This window comes from Ovis canadensis, chromosome 19, assembly GCF_042477335.2.
Source record: "Ovis canadensis isolate MfBH-ARS-UI-01 breed Bighorn chromosome 19, ARS-UI_OviCan_v2, whole genome shotgun sequence".
Taxonomy (NCBI): domain Eukaryota; kingdom Metazoa; phylum Chordata; class Mammalia; order Artiodactyla; family Bovidae; genus Ovis; species Ovis canadensis.
In genome coordinates this window covers 67,206,675-67,223,782 of record NC_091263.1, presented here as the reverse complement: position 1 = coordinate 67,223,782, position 17,108 = coordinate 67,206,675, and the positions used below count along the sequence as shown (strand labels likewise).

Sequence of the window (17,108 nt, the reverse complement as noted above, 5' to 3'; positions counted from 1 at the left end):
GTCCTTTTGGTGTCCATACAAAGTAGATAGTTTTAGTCTGTCATTTTCTGTTTGTTTTTTAATAAATGATGGCAGTTTGTAGATAAGGGCTCTGCCATATGCATTTTTCTACTTAAAGGTGTATCTTGGAGATCTTCATGTCAGTAAATATAAACCTGTCTTTTTTAATGCCGTGTAGTATTTCCAAAGCCTGAGATTCATTAGCAGTCCCTTGAAATGTACATTTAGATTGTTTCTGCATAATTTTCAAGTGTGTGTGTGTGAGAGAGAGAGAGGATTTCAGATGGCGGCAGGGAAGCCCCTTGAAATGCCCTCCTGTGTCCTTGTGTAACCATTTCCCTGTAGGATATTTCTAGATCCTGTCATTGCTGGGTCTGAGAACATGCGTATTTTTTTTTTACTTCAAGAGACATGGCCAAACGGCCCTCTAAAACGCCCCTGCGGGTTTATACTCCGGCCCTAGGAGTGACCAGCAGGCCTCTAACGCATACTCTCCGTTTCAAGGGATGGTCTGAAGATTCTTTTCCTCACGTTTGCCTGGTGTCTCTTGTCATTTTAATGAGAATGACACTAGAAATAGTGTCTCTTGTCACGTTAATTTGCTAATGACCAGTGAGCCTCTGGACTTGTATGTTGGTTTATGGCCCATCTTCTAAGAGCTTGCTCAGAGCCATTACCCCTCTTTCTATGGGTTATTTGTCTTTTTTTTGGTATTGATTTGTTGAAGCTTTTTATATCACCTGCCCTTAAACACCCCCACCCCTCCACCCGCAGCTCTGGGAGCGCCTGTGGACAGAGAAGGAGGAGGGGGCTGAACCCTCCCGGGAATTTGGGTTTTCTTCGGAATGTTTTAATGAGGCGTCAAGAGGCCTCCCCCAGATTCCTGTTGTGGGCCTTCTGGGGACACTCCCTTGTCCGGCCACCACATCAGGAAGGCAGCTCTTTCAGAAAGTCCCCAGGAAAAAGAAAGGGTGGGGTGGGGGGTTTGCAGACGCCAGAAATGGTCTGCAAAATACAGTGCGGCTGGGAGAGGGTGCAGTTTTGCTCGGATTCTCAGAGACATCAGAAACCCCCAAACCTTTCGGAACCCCCAGCTCTGGAACCTGCCTTGTGCAGAGGTAAGACTTGGATTCTGTCTTGCTGACCACCTTATGGTTAGGCTAGTTCATACCATCCTTTTGGGCCTTGCTGCCCCAGGCCAGGTAGAGGCTGCTTGTGAAGATCCACCGGGTCCTAGCAGCCAACTCTGCCACCCCAGGCTCCATCCCGCTGCCTGCCCTGAAGGCGTCCACGTTGGCCAGGATGAGAGGCGTCACAGTGCCTCCCCCCAGCCCCTCCCAGCCCCGAACACAGGCAGCCTGTTCAGGAAGGCCAGGCGAGGGGGAGGAAAAGTCAGCACTTGTCAGCGGTGGCGTGGCGGGGCAGGAGTGTCCCCGGCAGGGAACCCGTCCCAGCCTGCTCCGGCCAGCCAGACAGACGGAGGGCAGCAAGGGGCAGGGAGCAATCCCCAGCCAGCTGGCATGGGAGACATCGAGGGGTGCCAGCACAGGTCCCAGGAGTGGAACCTGGAGAAGAGGTGCAGGAAGGCCAGGAGGTCACCAGGGGGTCTCCTGTTAGCCAAGGTTTTCTCCTTGTGGCTTTTCTGGAGGTGCCAACTCCCCTTCCTCCTAATGTGTGAGTGAGCAGCTGTCCTCTGCCCAGGCAGAGCTGAGCAGAAGCTGCCATCACCAATAAACACTATCACTCTCTGACCACCTCCACATCTATCTGCATCCCCAAATTACCTCTGTGGAAGCTGCTCTAGATGCTCTGCAAAGAGGCTCTTGCTTGACACAGTGAAAGATGCAATCCAGAAAGGCTCTGAGGAAAACTGGTATTGAGGCTGACTCTAGCGGATCCATGTGGTGGGCCATCCCCTCCTTTCTTTCCCATCCTCTGGAGTTGCTGCTGCTTTGGTTCAAGCAGACCTTGGCTCCGTTCCTGGCCCTCTTCTTTCTAACTGTGCTCTCAGCCTCAGTGGCGGCGTTTGTAAGACGGAGATGTGATGGAAGGTGGAGGAGAGGTGGTTAAAGGTCCAGGGGCAGTGGTGGGTGCCAGCCTGCAGAGGGGCTGTCATGGCGTGGGAGACACTGGCCACACCCAGTGATGAATAGCAGGTAGATCTGCTTTCTCTGGAGGTGATCAAGAAGCCAGCAGCTGCCTGACCCCCCAGGGGACCAGGCTGACCCTAGGGAGAGAGATGGATGAGATAACCCAAAAGGTCATCCTGAGGCAGATACCATCAGTATCAGGAGCCTCTCTCCCAGAGACAGGGGTGTCAGCAGCTGAAGAAGGATCCCTTGTATTTCCTCCGTCATTTTGCCTGGAGGAGGAGGATTGTAGGCATGTAGGGATCACAGACAGCAAATGTGTGGAATTTGGCAGTTAAGAGACGAGGAGCAGCCCTCATTTGGTCAGGGGCATGGAGCTGGCTCTCCACCACTCCGCACCATCACACCATTGCCATCACCGGCCTCCACATCGCCCCACTGTCTGCCACAGTCTGTCTGTCCAGCCCTATTGCCACCATTCCTGCTTCCCCAGCTCCAGTACCATCCTCCGTGAGGTCACCCCGGGAGCCGAGTTAGAAGGAGCTGTTTGCCCCCACCCCTCGGCGGGAGGGGTACTGAGCAGATGGCTTTTCTCTCCCTGTGAGCTTCTGAACTCAGGAAATGAGAAACACATCCGGGCTTCTTGACCACACATTACTCTCTCCCTGAGACAGCAGCTTCTATGTTTGTAAATAACATACTGGCTTTCAGCCCCGCTCTGCACCCTGCCTGGAGCCCCATAGATACCAACTCTGGGCTCCCAGGCCACCTCTCTCCCTGCCTATTCACAAACGGCAGATCATGCACATGTGTGCACCCAGGAAGGGTCCATGTGGGATCGTTGAACATGAGGAGAGTGCTGCAGCCAAGCTCTACAGTGGTCAGGTCAGGGGAAGTCAGCCCTAACCTAAGACCCTAGGAGGGGGGTGGGAGGAAGCCGGATTCGGGACACCTGTCACCAGGGCTCAGTGACCCTGTCAGTGGTGCGTATGGATTAACTGACCCTTGGCCATGATGCAGCCCCCGGCCCCTCAGTCCTCACCAGTGAGACCCAAGATGCACAGACTCTCTGGATCTAAAATGATGTAAGTCTGAGTCCTCCTTAACAGGAGCCAGGCCGAGGAGACCTGAACTCTGCAGGGGGAAAGGGGCTGGTTGAGGACGGCACAGCGGAGGGCGTGGCCAGGCCAGGAGGAGAATCAGAGCTATCAGCATTTTCTGCATCTGTCCCAGGAGATACGACCTCCTCACTCAGGGCAGAAGCAGAGGAGGCAGCCCTCCTGCCCCTTAAGCCCAAGTGTGGGGGGTCTGGCAGTGAGTCCAGGGTGAATCAAGAAATCCACATCTGGAGTTGTTGGAATGCCTTTCAGCCCCAAAGCTTGCCAAGTACACCTCACCCTGCAGGCTGTCCTGTACTCCCCCCTCCCAATCCTCCCTGGAACCCCATCCATCCCCGGCCCGTGCCCCTCACTGTGGCCCCCTGGACTCGGTCATCTACTCAATCTCCCATGTCTCTCTGGGTCCCCAGCCTGGGGGTACCCATGGTGTCCTGCAGCACAGGGGTTCATAAGCACACTCGGAAAGCCACGACTTGGTGGTGCACCTGACCTGGTAGCAGTGGTAGCCTACAGCTTTCCATGGGCTCCACCTCCATGAAGTTCCATGAAGGTGGAGCGCTTTTCATGCAGTGCCTCGTTTAACTCTCACAGCAGCCCTGTTATTTATTTTTATCCTTGGCAGTGCTGCACAGCATGTGGAACCTTAGTCCCCCAACCAGGGATCGCACCCATGCCCCCTGCAGCGGGAGGGCAGAGTCTTAACCAGTGGACCACCAGGGAAGTCCCCCAAACAGCCCTCTTATTGTTCTGATTTTACAGGTGGAAAGCTAAGGCACAGGGGTTAAACAACTGTACCAAAGATACAACGCCAGTTGGTGGTGGAGGCGGGATTCACGCTCCAGTGCTGGTGGCAGAATCTCCTTAGATGAGAGGGTGCAGGTGCAGGGAGACGTGGTGGCATCCCAGGCAGGGGTGCTGTGCTCTAAAGCGAGTTGGGGATGCACTTGGTGTAGGGCTGCCCTCTGTTCCTTGGGAAAGTGCTTATATGTGTGTGTGCGCTTATGTGTGTATATATATATGGCTGCATGAGGTCTTAGTAGTGGCATGCAGGATCTTTTAGTTGTGCCCTGTGGGATCTAGTTCCCCAACCGGGGGTCGAACCCAGATCCTCTGCATTGGGAGCAGAGTCTTAGCCACTGGACCCCCTGGGAAGTCCTGAAAGTGCTTTCTTGACTGACGTGAATTCTTCTTGCTGCAGTGGCAGTTCTGCTGTGATTGGGTGACAGACAAATGGGTCATACAGTTTAGAGAGGCCAGAGATGATGCCCCTGACCCTGTGGGTGGAGGAATCTGGGGGCTATCTGATGCCTGAAGCACATACCCTCCCCATTCCTGGGCATTCCCAGACCCACCGGGAAATGAGAGTTCTGGGCAGAGAATGTGCCTCCTCTTGGCCACAGAGAGAGTGCAGTAGTTAGAGGCTGAGCAGATGCGTTGGGCCTGTGAGAGGGTAAGGAGTGAGCTCCTGGTCCTCGCCCAGCTGCACACCTGTCTGTCTGTCAGTCTGCCAAATGGGCAGTTTTCAACCCACAACTGCCTGCCTGTCTTTAGTCCAGGGCACCAGCTGTGACACTCAGTCACATCAGTGGGCTAGTCTGTCTGTGGAGAGGGCCGGTGTGCCAGGCTTTGGGGACTGGTGGAAGTCTGTCAGCCACTCGGAAGGTTTCTGTCAGCTGGGGAAAAAAAAAAAAAGTATGGTGAGTATCTTCGTCTTGAAAGAGATAAAGGTGGACAGGAGAAAGGGTGGTGGGGAAGGGGGCTGAGGGAGTAAGACTAAGATACAGGAAAGATGGCGCTGACAGTGGCTATGGGGCTGGTGGCAAGGATGGTGCTCATGTTGCCTTTGGTGGCTATGGTGCTGGAGGTGGTGGTGACGGTCGTGGTGGTCACTGTGCTGGGGGAGAAGGCACTGGCGGTGGGGATGGTCATGATCTTCCACCAGTTGTCATGGTGCTGATGGTGACTATGCCAGTGTTAATAGTGGTTAGTGCTGCTGGTGGTGATGGTGCTGCTGCTGCTGGTGGTGTTGGTGCTGGTGGGGGGTGGCTGAGTTGGTGTTGGTGGTCAAGGTGATGATGGTGCTAGCTGACAGAGTGCTAGTCGCAATAACGGAAATGGTGGTGAAAGGGTGCTGTCGTGGAGATGGGCTCAGACTCCTTAGCAGCCTGGGTCCCCAATGCCAGAGACACAGAGAGAACCTCAGGTTAGTCTGGGAGCTTCCTGGATTAAGGCAGACCCGAGTTGCCTCCCTCAAACCCCAGTTCTCAGGGCCACTGCTGCCCTAGTCTGCTCAGTCATAGCTGGAGGTGGGGAAAATGAGAGAAGCTGCAGGGGCCAGCAGCAAACACGTGAGAATCTCTCCAGCCCTTCCTGGGCACTGGGTCCAGCTGAGATCTCGGGGTCCAATTCAGATGCCAGTGATATGCGCGCAAAAGCACGGATACCCACAGGCATGCAGGCTAATAAGCAACCGTTATCACACACTCGCAGACACGCACACGCGGACCTTTGCCCAGAAACACCTTCACAGACACCTCAGGCTCACGTCCCAAATGTGCACGCTGGAGATCCCCACGTGAGAATTCACAGAGACAGGGGCACACACAAGTGCACACATCGCCAGACGGCGTGTGCGCGGCCACTTAAGGCTGTGCAGCCACGCACGCGCACGCGCGAAGACGCGCACGCGCCTCCGCTAACTGAAACCAGCAGAACCCACGTCCGACCGAGCCAATTGGAGACTCCTTGGCTCTAGAAGCCCTTGCTGCTGCCACCAAGAGACTCGGTCAATTAACTTCTCCCTGCAGCGGGCTCCCTGACCCGCCCGGCCAGCCGGCCCGCCCCCTAGCGCGGGTACCCGCCCCTTCCCAGGCCGCCGCCTCCCTCCCCCGCCTCCTCTGGGCTCTCCCGCCCTGCAAAGCTCCGCGCAGACTGGAGGGACCCGGCCCTGCCAGGGGATGTCTGAATGGATGCAGCTCCGCCCGCTGAAGGTCTAAGAGAACCAGGCTCTGCCTTGTGGAGTCTGAGGGGTCACAGCCCAGCTCTGGGTCTGAGTAGTCTCATGGGACACTTCCCCCAGTTCTGCGGCTCTGCAGGGACGCGGCCCTGTCTTGGAAGGTGAAGGTGGGTGGGACCTGAGGGGATGTATTAACCTCTTGTGGTCCCTCATGGCAGTGGCGGGGCTGGGGCACACTGAGTTGTTCCCGGGGCAGGATGCTGCCTTTAACCTCTGACTCCCAACCCTAAGTCAGGGAAACAGGCTCAGAGTGAGTCCCGCCCCCACTCTCCCCTGCCATGATGTTCCTGTTTCCGTCCTTAAAATACTGCCAGTGAACCTAGCGGGTGGCAGCCAGTACCCAGGGTGTGCAGTGTTGGAAGGAAAGGAAGGAAGGACATCCCGGGCCGAGGGGAGAGCAGGAACCAAGGTCTGTCCACATCACCAGAACACAGGGCCTACAGGGATGGAGGAAAGCTTCCAGATAAGCGATGGATGTGGGTGACTCCCACCCACAGCCTGCACGCGAGTGCCCCGCCCAACCCAGACCACTTGCCAGCAGTTTCTCCATCCCCTCCCTCCTGGGACCTCAAGGGTGGGAGGGGCCGAGGCACTCGCCATTCATGCCGTTCACCCATTCACGGGGAAAGCACTGACTGGGGAGAGGGCCAGGATGGAAATCGGTGACTCCTAAGGTCCCAGGGGCACTAGGACTTGCAGGAATCCAGGCCCCCCGTTTGTTTCCCCAGAGTTCGCCACCCTTACCCACCCCCTCCCTACCCAGGGTCCCCAACAGACGGCAAGATCCGGTGAGCATCCATCCTGGGACATTCCATCCCTTTCCCACGCCCCCTTGGGGAACAGACTGGACAGCGACTATCAGAAGCTGCTTTCTGTGGGGTTACTATCGGACAAGTCGGGGACAGCCCCCCTTCCTTCCCCTTTTTTCCCTCTGGTAGGTCAGGCAGGTCAGGCCGTTCCCCTCGAAGCCAAGGCTGCCTGTCTGTAAAATGGAGCTACATAAGGCGGATTTCCCACATTCGCGCGCGCGCGCGCGCGCGCGTGTGTGTGTGTGTGTGTGTGTGTGTGTGTGTGTGTGTGTTGGGGGGCATCCCTCAAGGAGGCTGGGATAGTTGTGGCGTCCAGCACTCGGTGGGGAAGTATTGCCTGCAATCTGACCTTCTGCTCGGTAGGTGGATGCAGATGACGTCATGACCAAAGAGGAGCAGATCTTCCTGCTGCACCGCGCCCAGGCCCAATGTGAGAAGCGGCTCAAAGAAGTCCTGCAGAGGCCAGGTGGGGGCGGGGCTGAAGGAAGGTCTAGGGGGGCAAGGGCAGGAGACACAGAGGGGCCAGAAGAAGGTGGGAGCCCAGGAGGCAAAGGCAAGTGGCACCAAGGGAGGGCGGGCCCAGGTAAAGGGGGCCAGGCCACAGTGAGGACCAAAAGTGGGGTGAATCAGGTGAGTTGAAAGTCAGCAGGTTCAGAGATGCCCTGAGCCTCCCCTCCCAGGGCTGGGATAGGAGGTCATGAAGGCAGCTACAGTCCGAACCATCTCTGATGCGTAGATGTGGTGAGGCCCACCAGGAGCAGGAGCACCAGAGTGGGCCGGGACTGCCTCCTAGAGGAGGAAGCAGTACCCGGTGCCATCCAGAAGCATGAATACGTCTTTGAAAGAGGCCCCTGGGCACAGGGCAAGGCAGGGTGTCCAGGCTCAGAATGGGGCTGGAAAGGAAGGAGAATAGAGGAATACGGATGGGTATCCATGTCGGTCATGGTCACTGTCCAGTAGAAGGCTCCTGAAGGGGTAAGAACGCTCCCTCCTACCAACACAGCATCTCCAGGGAACCCCGGCCAAGGTCAAGCTGGGAGGGGTAGTCACCTGACCTCATAGCTCCCACCCCAGTCTCAAGCTGGTCTCTTCCTTGAGTCCATTTCCTGGAAGCGGAAATGGGGCTTCATGAGCAACCAGCGCGGCCTCTGACTTCTATTTGATTAATCCCCTTGACCTGGAAGAGATCCAGACCCCACATGAGTGGTGGGCACTGGCCTCCATGCACTGGCCCTCAGCCCCCTGGGAGAGGGTGGTGATGTACACCCCAGACACAAGCGCACAGTGACATCCCCTGGAGCCCACAGCCCCTGCTCCCACTCACAGGGACTCACATGGTCTCTGCTGTCAGAGCCCTGCCCACACTGGCCCCACCAGTGGCTCCCTGGTCCCCCGCCCCAGTCACATCAGGGGCTGGGAGGGTCTGAACCCAGCCCTCTTTCTGGTTGTGGAAGCCTGGAGGCACCTCCCTCTGCTGTCTCTGTTCAACCATGGAGGCCTTCCCTTCTCACTCCATCACATCTTGCTACCCCCACCCTACTGATGCTCTCAGGTTCAGGTGGGAAAATGGGCACAGCCATCCTGTTTCAGCCCAGGGTGTCTGCAATTAGCATCCCATTGTTGTCACAAAACCCAACATGGGAGGGCCAGGAGGCTGCAGCTGAAGGTCACATAAGGAGGAAGACTTTTCAGCGAGGAAGAGAGACCTCAGACTTGTAAGAGAGGGAAAGGCCAGGTCCCATCTGAGATGGAGAGGCTCCAGGGTCCCTTGTGGAAGCTGTGAACCCCTTATTCAGGCATCCCAGGGCAGGGGATGGGGTAGGTGGGCTCATTGGCCCTCTCCTGACAACTGCACACTCTTGCTCTTGTCTTTCATACCACCAGCTTCTAGACCTACGGGGTGCTCTGGCCAGACTTCATTTTTGCTCTCTAACCTCTGCTGACATAACCACCACGGTCTGCTTTTGCCATACGCCCCCTGGTGGGCTTTGGCTACAACTGCTGAATCAGACACTTCTGCCCGCATTTACTGCTCAAACCGCTAGTTGATCCCACACCTGAATGGCGTTCGCTCCTCTTTGAGCCCCTTGTTGACAGTCTGCATGCCTCCTGATTTCTTCTGTACCTGGCAGGCACTTTGCTGTTTGTAAAGCACATCTCTACCTGTCGTCAGGCTGGGTGTCAGCAGGGAAAGGGACAACCCTCACTGTGTGGAGGGGGAGTCTCCGAGGCAGGAGGGGACCCTGGGTCTCCTGCATAGCAGTACTGTTGACAGCCATAACTGCTCTGATTTCTCCAGCCGACATAATGGAATCAGACAAAGGATGGGCATCTGCGTCCACATCAGGGAAGCCCAAGAAAGAGAAGGCATCTGGGAAGCTCCACCCTGAGTCCGAGGAGGACAAGGAGGTGCCTACTGGCAGCAGGCCCCGAGGTACGTCTGTGCTTCGATGCAACCATCTGAGACCAACTTGGACCCACTTGCCCCATGGCTCTGCCACTTCCATGTGATGTCACGCTCCTCGGCTCTTGGAGGAAGGGAGGTGCTGGGAGGAGATGGAGTGGAGGGGGCAGGCAAGCTGGATGGACTTGGACCCCCAGAGGTGGGCAGAGAACTTGACCCACACACCTCAGGGGTAGACCCTGGGTTATGGCCCCTCCCATGGAGAGAAATGACAGAGAATCTGGGAAAGAGAGGAGCAGGGAGAGGCTGGGAGAGACATGGAGACAGACAGGCAGAGGGAGACAGAGGGGACCAAGAGGCACCAGGACGGGGACTCAATATGTCAGAGGAGGTGCATCAAGACACATAGTGGGGTGGTAAGGAGAGGGGGGGCAGGACAGGAAGGTGGCTGTGAAGGGGTGGGGCCAGACAGGGGGAGGAGGAGGAGGGCAGAAGAGAAGAGAGGGAGGGATATGCGGGCTGCATTGTCCCTGGGGGAGGTAAGGAGAGACAAACGTGGAACCCAGGCTGCAGCCACAGGGCTGGTTTGAACCGGCTGGGTGGGCAGCAGATTCCAGATGGGCCACATCTGGGAGGCTGTGGTCACCCTGTGGCTCCCCAGGGATCAGAGGGAATTGTAGGCCTGGCCAGGCGGGGCTGGGAATATGGTGCCCAGGACAGAGAGCCTTTCACCAAGCCAGGGTGGGTCTAGCCGTCAAGGCAACCTTCCAGGGTGGCTGGAGAGTCCTGTGGTTGGAGCCCTGCAGGGGGAGAGAAGGGAGCTGGGGGTGGGAAGTGGAAAATTCGGAGGCTGGAGTCTTTCCAAGGTCACTTAGCGTCTCTGCTGTGAGGCTGGAGCCCCAAAGTGGGATGTGTCGCCCTGCCTTGAATCCCACAATTAGCACTCATAGATTTGGGGGATAATATGTCCCTCCATGAGTGGACACCAGAGTCTGAGAGCAGGTGCTCAGGGTGGGTCTCGGGTAGTGGCGGAAGTGCGTATCAATCCTGATTCCCCAGTGAAGGAACTGAAGTGCAAAGAAGGCGGACACCTGCATGAGGTGGGCAGTTCTTCAGGAGTCCAGCTGGCACTGGAGACGAGAGTTCCTGCCTCCAGTCCATGGTCCTTGGGCATGGATCACGCTGGAAGCATTCTCAGCTGAAGGAGAGTTACTCTGGGAACTTGCCCTTCTCCAGGGACACCTGGAAGGTGGGACCAAGAACAGAGAGAAAAGAGGGAGGCCTGGCCAGGGGCTGAGAACTTGAGGAGGGCAGGGCCCTGGGCTGTATGACCTTGGCAAATCACTCGCCTCTCTTGGCCTCTGCTAGCCAATCTAGAAAATGGGGCCATTGCCAACACCCACAAGGAGGGGCTGTAGTGAATCTATGAGGCCAGGGGGTGCAGGGCACAGTCGGGAGTAAGGGCTCAATACATTCTCTCCAGAATGCTCCAAGCCTGAGTTCTCCAGTCTTGGGGTGCACCCTGTAGGAGCCAGCACAGGTGTGTTTATTCCTCTGGGTCACTAACTGTGGATCTGGACAGGTGTCCTCCACCTTTTTCTGTCTGTCTCTGTGGGCACAGGGCGCCCCTGCCTGCCGGAGTGGGACCACATCCTGTGCTGGCCGCTGGGGGCTCCAGGGGAGGTGGTGGCCATGCCCTGTCCCGACTACATTTATGACTTCAATCACAAAGGTAAGGCAGTCTGGAGTAGGGTGGGGGACCGCGGTCACCGTCAGGACTTGAAGCTCAGGGGTTCCAGACCTCACTGCCCTGACCTCCCCCTGCGGACCTGCAGGCCATGCCTACCGCCGCTGTGACCGCAATGGCAGCTGGGAGCTGGTGCCTGGGCACAACCGCACGTGGGCCAACTACAGCGAGTGCCTCAAGTTCCTGACCAATGAGACGCGCGAACGGGTGCGAGCCTTCCCCACCCCACCCCCCGGCCCCCCCCCCGCCCCCCTCACCTGACCCGGATCAGGCTGCCCCATCACTACCACCCCCGGTGACCTCTGACCTAGTCCTGACTCCTCCAGCAAACGTACCTGCGCTCTCCGACCCTTAACCTGGTGTTCACCCGAGTCCCAGGGCTCTGACGGTAACTCCCCACCTGCGCAGGAGGTGTTTGACCGCCTGGGCATGATCTACACCGTGGGCTACTCCGTCTCGCTGGCATCTCTCACTGTGGCGGTCCTCATCCTGGCCTACTTTAGGTGGGCGGGGCGAGGAGTGGGGCGGGGGCCAGTGGGGAGGGGGACGTGGGCGGGGCCGAGGGAGGCAGTGGGCGTGGTCAGGGGCATGGCTGGGTGGGGCCGAAGAACGGGGCCTCCCTCTGCCTCCCTGCGCCCCCCGCCCGCCCAGCGCGCGCCGCGTGCCCCCCGCCCACCGTGCCGTCGCGTGCCCTGCAGGAGGCTGCACTGCACACGCAACTACATCCACATGCACCTGTTCCTGTCCTTCATGCTTCGCGCCGTGAGCATCTTCGTCAAGGACGCGGTTCTCTACTCGGGCACCGCCCTCGACGAGGCCGAGCGCCTCACCGAGGAAGAGCTGCGCGCCATCGCCCAGGCACCGCCGCCACCCGCCGCCGCCGCCGGCTACGTGAGTGCCCCGATCCGGCGGCCCGCGCCTGCCCGCCCTGGGCCCCTCACCACCGCCCGCTTCGCGGGAGCCCCACGCACCCTCACCTGTCTCCTGCGACCACGCGCGCGCTCCGGGCCGCTCACATCCACCCTTTGCATCCTTCCAACCCCTGTTGCCTAGGGCTTTGCGAATCCCCTCCCCGCCCGGCGTGCACTTTCATCAACTCTCCTGCCTCAGCCCAGGCCCCCAACCACCCCACCTCTTCTCCGTGATCCCCGCGTCCCCACCACTGTCCTGAGTGTCCTCCTATCTTTGCAGCACACACTCCTCAGCCCCTGCCCTTAGTAGAGCTTGTCCGATCTTACCAGCATCCCCTACCACTGTCTGCCCTCAGTCCCTCCCAGCCCTCCCCAGATGCAGGCCCTGCGCTCTGGCTAACACCAGCTGGTCTCCTAGGTGGGCTGCCGGGTGGCTGTGACCTTCTTCCTTTACTTCCTGGCCACCAACTACTACTGGATTCTGGTGGAGGGGCTGTATCTGCATAGCCTCATCTTCATGGCCTTCTTCTCAGAGAAGAAGTACCTCTGGGGCTTCACAGTCTTCGGCTGGGGTACGCAGGCACGCGGGCAGGGTGGGACCATGGACGGCAGGGTCAGAGAGGACCCTGAGGGGACACTGAGGGGAAGGCACCCACACGGCACATCCTGTGCTGGATGTGGGGCAGTAGATGCCCCACAGGCTGACCCCCCAGGCTCAGGGAACAGGGCTTGGCCAGAGGTTCACTTGGGGTTGGCTCAGCCTGAAGTTGGGGTTGTCCTGGAGGCAGGTTCACCTGGAGTTGAGGCTCAGGCCAGAAGAGGGAAGGGCAGGCAATTCTCAGGTCAAGACTCCACTCAGGATCAGAGTGGACCTTGGGTCAGAGATCAGCGTGGGGCTGGAGTTGGAAAGCAGCTATGCTTATCACTGTATCACCAGTACTGGAGCTGGCATCCGGAACACCCCCCTCCACCCCGAGTCCTGTTTCTCCACCACTCCCCATGCTGCGTGGAGCTATGCAGGCCTCTGCCACCCCCGTGCACAGGGTCCGTGGCCCAGAACTGGAGGCCCTGGCTCTGTAGCATCCTCTGGGCTTCGACAGCCCCTCTGCAGAATGGGTTGCTGGGGCTCTGCCCTCCTCTCCGACGGGCTCCAGGATTGAGTTACTGATAATTGTCCATTATTGTTGGCAGCTCCAGAGCTTGGCCGGGCTCCGGGGCAACTGGCCAGACTGCAGAGGGGCAGGCTGGGTGGGTGGAGCCCTCTCCGTGTTCAGCACCTCAAGGCCCTCAGATCGATAATCCTAGCCTCCTAGCTCCTTGGTGGACACTCTGACCTTGACCTCACCCGTGGCAAGCCCAGAATTGCAGGCTGATGCAGGCTCTGGGGTAGAGGATGTCTGCACACAGATAAGGGAACAGACAGAACTTTGTGGCACAGGGACATCACAGCTCCTTGCACAAACCCAGGTCATGCCCTGCCCCTCCCAAGGGTATGCCAGACCTAGAATGAAGTGGGAGGGGGTGGAGAGTGGGGAATGAGGCTCTTTCCTAGAGCAAAACTCACTCAGAGGTACCACGTACCATTTGAACTGGCTCAGGCTTAGGCACACTGAGACTCCTCTGTAGCTCCTGGCTCAACAACCCTCACATTATCCAGCCTCATCCATGGGGACTTCTCAAAGCAGGGGGGATTCTGGAACAGAAAACCCCTGATTGTAAGCTCCCCTCCATAGGGAGCCCCCAGCCCAGAACAGCACCCTTTAGGGCAGAATGGACTGGGTGTGGATAAATTAGTGATCCCTTATTTCACCAAGTGCTCATCAGGAGTGCATGTGTGTGGTACAAGATACAGAACCACGATGAGGGCAGAGGGCTGAACTGGGTCCTGGGGGCTGGAGCCCTGAGGGGAGGCTGTGGGGACCGCAGGGCAGCACATGTAAAAGCAGGGCTGTGTCACCAAGCAGCCCATTTGCCCAGGGTGAGCGGGGGGAGGTCAGGGACAGTGGGGGGCTAAGCCGGGGTCACCAGGGGTGAGGGGAGTGGCACAGAAGTGGGCAGCAGCTAGAGCTCCTCACACTCTGTCTCGCTCTGCCCACAGGTCTGCCTGCCATCTTCGTGGCTGTGTGGGTTGGTGTGAGAGCTACCCTGGCCAACACCGGGTAGGTCCAGGTGGAGAAGGGAGCAGGAGGCTGGGCCACAGGCCAGAGACACCCCTGCTACCCTTTCTCCGTAGAACATATGAGGGGGCACCTCTTGTCCCCTGGCCCTTAGCGGCCCCGGTTTCAGGAGTTTTTAGCCCAGCTTCAAGCTGGGTGCCCACTCAGGGTCACCAGACGCCACTGCAGAAGGGGCTCTGTGGGTGGCCTCGGGCCCGACCACATCCCCACTCCCCTTCCTATGCTCTGGGGTGGGGGAGTGCATGTGTCAGAACCGACTTCCCCTGGAGCCTCCTTGTGGGGAGTGTGGGGACTGACAGCCTCGGCCTTCTTAGGTGCTGGGATCTCAGCTCTGGGAACAAGAAGTGGATCATCCAGGTGCCCATCCTGGCCTCCATTGTGGTGAGCAGGGGGCCTCAGGGCCGGGTGGGAGTGTGGACCCTGGGTCCTGATGATCAGCCCCTGACGGGGAACTATAGGGGCTCCCCTGGACCCCAAGGTTAGAGCCACAGGGCTAGAGAGGCAGCTGACCCCCACCCCAGTCCACATGGGGAACCAAGGACCTCACGAGCCACCTGGAGACACGCTTAAGCAGAGCAGAGCCTGGGCGGGGCTGTGGGTCTCAGAGTCCCCGCCCTCCCTGCTGGGGCTGCGGCCTCAAGACGCATGCAGCCCTGCCTCACTCCCACAGCTCAACTTCATCCTCTTCATCAACATCGTGCGGGTTCTCGCCACCAAGCTGCGGGAGACCAACGCTGGCCGGTGTGATACGCGGCAGCAGTACCGGTGAGCCACGTCCGCTGTGCGTAGATGCCTCAGACCCCAGGGGTCACTGGAGCCCAGCACCACATTTCAAAAGCAGGCAGAGGCCCCAGGGATGAGCCTGTCTCAAGGAAGGGCTCAGCTCCTGACTCCCTGGCTGGCCCTGCCGGCCGTGGTGGGATCTTGCCTGGCTTCTGGGAGCACCCCCTAAGCCAGCCTGGGCCACATGGTGCCAGGCCCCTGCACTAGAGCTGGGGTCCGTGAAGGCAGGACAAACCCAGACCTCTCCTCAGAGAGCCGGTCACAGGGAGTCTGAGAGGCAGATGGGCAATGGGTGGGCTTGAGAAGGTGGAAGTTTGGCTGAAACCTGAGGAGGGTCAATGGGATAAGTGAGGGGAGCGCCAGCAGAGGGGCCAGCAGGTGCAGGGACAGGACGACAGAACTTATGGTCCACTCTGGGACACCTCAGAACCAAGGGGCCCTATTCACACTTTGCTGAGACAGCGAAGTGTCACTGGCTTAGGTGAACTGCCAGAGCTCCGGGCCTTTTAGTGGCTTCTAGAGCCTGGGGCTGGCAGGTCGAGGTGCACAGTGCCTGCTGAGGCCGAAGTGACTCCACCCTGACCTGCCTGCCCCACTGGCCCAGGAAGCTGCTCAAATCCACACTGGTGCTCATGCCGCTCTTTGGCGTCCACTACATCGTCTTCATGGCCACGCCGTACACCGAGGTCTCAGGGACTCTCTGGCAAGTCCAGATGCATTACGAGATGCTCTTCAACTCCTTCCAGGTGGGCAGCCCTGTCTGAGGGCAGGAGGGACGGGTGGGGCGGGGGAAGCTGCTCCCACCCTCTCCGGATGCCTCTCTGGGCCCTGACCCAAGACTCTTTCTCCACAGGGATTTTTTGTTGCCATCATATACTGTTTCTGCAATGGTGAGGTAAGCGGTGGGCCAGACTGGGGCAAGATGGGGAGGCCGCAGGAGTTCCAGGGGCCGGGGGTAGGGTGGGGTGGGGGGAACTCCCTGGTGGTCCAGGGGTTAGGATTCTGCGCTTCCACTGCAGGGGGCTTGGGTTCGATGACTGGTTGGGGAACTAAGGTGTGTGGTGTGCCCAAAAATCTAAAAACTAAAAAAAAGTTAAAGAATAAAAAAAGGAGTGCCAGGGGCTACCCAAGTCCTGTCCCTTCATTCTCCTGCCTGGTTCTCAATTTGTTCCTCCCAGAACATCCCAGAGGACGTTCTGAAGGCAGAGAAAAGTCTTTCCAGATGATTCAGGCTCAGGATGTGTGGGCACAGCCAAGCGTTTTCTCAACCCCACGGTTGAATTGTCTGCCATCCAGTTTGAACACTCAGCCACCCTTGGGGTCATTTGAGCCTTCTACATTCTGGGTGTGTCAATTGCCTGCCGCCAGGCACCATGTTCTGAGAATGACGGGATTTTTCTTGGCCTTGAAATTTTCCAGTAATAGTGCTGAGCGTTGTTAGGGGCAGGGATGCGGGCACTGCTGGGGTTGGGGACATGTGGCAGAAGGGCTTGGGGCACACCTGACTGCCTGCCCTCCTACTGCCACCCCAGGTACAGGCTGAGATCAAGAAATCCTGGAGCCGCTGGACACTGGCACTGGACTTCAAGCGCAAGGCACGCAGCGGGAGCAGCAGCTACAGCTACGGTCCGATGGTGTCTCACACGAGTGTGACTAACGTAGGGCCCCGCACGGGACTTGGCCTGCCCCTCAGCCCCCGCCTGCTGCCCGCGGCTACCACCAATGGCCACCCCCCGCTGCCCAGCCACACCAAGTCAGGGTCCCCAGCTCTCCAGGCCACACCACCTGCCGTGGCTGCTCCTAAGGAAGATGGATTCCTCAACGGCTCCTGCTCGGGGCTGGATGAGGAGGCCTGTGCGCCAGAGAGGCCACCTGTCCTGCTGCAGGAGGAGTGGGAGACAGTTATGTGATCAGGGACCCGAGGGTTGGACCTGTGGACGTGAGGGTGGACAGGCGGACCAAGAGACGGGTTGTTGGACAGTTGCCCACTCAGGGCTGGGGCTGGGAGGACAAAAAGGAAAAAAAAAAAAAAAGAAGAAAAGGGAAAAGGAAA

General features: G+C 58.5%; 1 protein-coding gene across 15 annotated transcripts in view; it reads left to right on the top strand.

Moving 5' to 3' along the window:
- PTH1R (parathyroid hormone 1 receptor) overlaps positions 1-17,108 on the top strand; it is a 25,398-nt gene extending 8,290 nt beyond the window's left edge. For 8 of the 15 annotated variants that reach the window (XM_069561884.1, XM_069561893.1, XM_069561886.1 and 5 more), the window contains 13 exons: positions 7,397-7,499; positions 9,333-9,467; positions 11,059-11,169; positions 11,273-11,391; positions 11,593-11,687; positions 11,883-12,075; positions 12,514-12,667; positions 14,194-14,254; positions 14,587-14,653; positions 14,943-15,037; positions 15,660-15,801; positions 15,909-15,950; positions 16,588-17,108. In XM_069561884.1, the coding sequence (XP_069417985.1) occupies positions 7,397-7,499; positions 9,333-9,467; positions 11,059-11,169; positions 11,273-11,391; positions 11,593-11,687; positions 11,883-12,075; positions 12,514-12,667; positions 14,194-14,254; positions 14,587-14,653; positions 14,943-15,037; positions 15,660-15,801; positions 15,909-15,950; positions 16,588-16,965 (1,695 nt within the window). In that variant the 3' untranslated portion in view covers positions 16,966-17,108. Of the gene's footprint in view, positions 1-896; positions 1,119-7,396; positions 7,500-9,332; positions 9,468-11,019; positions 11,170-11,272; positions 11,392-11,592; positions 11,688-11,882; positions 12,076-12,513; positions 12,668-14,193; positions 14,255-14,586; positions 14,654-14,942; positions 15,038-15,659; positions 15,802-15,908; positions 15,951-16,587 lie in introns of those variants that run through there. The other 7 variants (XM_069561883.1, XM_069561881.1, XM_069561889.1 and 4 more) reach the window with 3 other exon arrangements.